This window comes from Apteryx rowi, unplaced genomic scaffold, assembly GCF_003343035.1.
Source record: "Apteryx rowi isolate R43461 unplaced genomic scaffold, aptRow1 scaffold_1444, whole genome shotgun sequence".
Classification (NCBI taxonomy): domain Eukaryota; kingdom Metazoa; phylum Chordata; class Aves; order Apterygiformes; family Apterygidae; genus Apteryx; species Apteryx rowi.
The window spans coordinates 38,254-40,211 of NW_020447691.1; the positions used below are offsets into that span (position 1 = coordinate 38,254).

Sequence of the window (1,958 nt, forward strand, 5' to 3'; positions counted from 1 at the left end):
TGTCCTGTGCCATTCCATGCCCCATGCTGTGCCCCATGCCATGACCTGTGCCATGCCCCATGCTGTGCCCCATGGGGTGCTGTGCCCCATGCCATGCCGTGTCCCATGCCATGCCCCATGCTGTGTTCCATGCCGTGTCCCATGCCTGATACCTGTGCCCCACAGGCCTGCCACCCCATGCTGTGCCCTGTGCCATGCTGTCCCATGCCATGTCCCATGCTGTTCTCCATGCCATGCCATGCCGTGTCCCATGCCGTGTCCCATGCCATGTCCCATGCTGTTCTCCATGCCATGCCATGTCCCATGCCATGCCCGTGCCTGATGCCTGTCACCCATCCCTGATGGCCATGCCGATCCCGGTGGCTGACGCGGGGGCCGGTGCCGCGCAGGCCCGCCGCCRCCATGCCTTTCAGCAGCACCCACAACAAGCACAAGCTGAAGTTCTCRGCGGAGGAGGAGTTCCCCGACCTCACCAAGCACAACAACCACATGGCCAAGGTGCTGACGCCCGCCCTCTACCAGCGCCTGCGTGACAAGGAGACGCCCAGCGGCTTCACCCTCGACGATGTCATCCAGACTGGCGTCGACAACCCTGGTGGGCACCCGGCAGCCCCCTCGGCCCACCCCGATGTCCCCTCARTGAGCCTTGGTGTCCCCAGTGTCCCCTTGGCCATCCATGATATCCCCAGGGGACCCTCAATGAGCCTTGGTGTCCCCAGTGTCCTCTTGGCCATCCACAATGTCCCCAGGGGACCCTCARCCAGCCTTGGTGTCCCCTTGGCCATCCAYRATRTCCCCAGGGGACCCTCAACCAGCCTTGGTGCCCCCAATGTCCCCTTGGCCAGACCTGGTGTCCCCAGGGGCCTCTCAGCCCACCTTGGAGTCCCCACTGTCCCCTTGGCCAGTCCCAGTGTCCTCAGTGTCCCTGTCCACCAGCCCCAATGTCCCCTCGGCCAGCCCTAGTGTCCCCTTGACCATCCTCAGYGCTGCTGGTATCCCCTCGGCCAGTGCTGGTGTGTCGGGTGCTGGTGCCCGATGCTGGTTCCTGGTGCTGGTACCGGCACCCACTGACGTGCTGGCCACCCGCAGGGCACCCGTTCATCATGACGGTGGGCTGCGTGGCCGGGGACGAGGAGTCCTACGAGGTCTTCAAGGATCTCTTCGACCCCGTCATCCAGGACCGCCACGGCGGCTACAAGCCCACCGACAAGCACCGCACCGACCTCAACCATGAGAACCTCAAGGTGCCGGACGCCGGGGTCCCTGCTGGGTGGGGGGAGTGGGGACCAGGGGGTGTTGGGGTGGGGATCAAGGGGATTTAAGGGTGCCACCTGGGTTCCTCCTGGGTGGTGGGAATGGGGACCAGGAGGTGTTGGGTGGGGGGGTCAAGGAGACCCCGATGCCTGGGTTCCTCCTGGGTGGTGGGAATGGGGACCAGGAGGTGTTGGGTGGGGGGTCAAGGAGACCCAGACACCTGGGTTCCTCCTGGGTGGTGGGAATGGGGACCAGGAGGTGTTGGGTGGGGGGTCAAGGAGACCCAGACACCTGGGTCCCTCCTGGGTGGTGGGAGTGGGGACCAGGAGGTGTTGGGTGGGGGTCCAGCGGACCCGGACGCCTGGGTCCCTCCTGGGCCAGGGGGACGCGGGGGTGCCCGGACGCCTGGGCCCCCGCTGACGGGTGCCGGCAGGGAGGGGACGACCTGGACCCCAAGTACGTGCTGAGCAGCCGGGTGCGCACCGGGCGCAGCATCAAGGGCTACTCGCTGCCGCCCCACTGCAGCCGGGGCGAGCGCCGCGCCATCGAGAAGCTGTCCGTCAACGGTGAGGGGCGGGGCCTGCTGCTAGGGGTGGGGCTTGCTGCCAGGGGCGGGGCTGGAGGTGTGGGCAGGGCCTGCAGCCAGGGGAGAGGGGGGGGGGGTTTTATTTAATGTCTGGAAAATGCATTAAAAAGGGGGGGGG

At 66.4% G+C, this 1,958-nt stretch overlaps 1 protein-coding gene across 2 annotated transcripts in view; it reads left to right on the plus strand.

The window, feature by feature from the left end:
- Positions 1 to 396: 396 nt before the first annotated feature.
- CKM (creatine kinase, M-type) overlaps positions 397 to 1,958 on the plus strand; it is a 4,319-nt gene continuing 2,757 nt past the window's right edge. The window contains exons 1-3 of one of the 2 annotated variants that reach the window (XM_026058230.1): positions 397 to 595; positions 1,090 to 1,244; positions 1,688 to 1,820. In XM_026058230.1, coding sequence (XP_025914015.1) covers positions 403 to 595; positions 1,090 to 1,244; positions 1,688 to 1,820 — 481 coding nt within the window. In that variant the 5' untranslated portion in view covers positions 397 to 402. Of the gene's footprint in view, positions 596 to 1,089; positions 1,280 to 1,635; positions 1,821 to 1,958 lie in introns of both variants that reach the window. The other variant, XM_026058229.1, reaches the window with a different exon arrangement.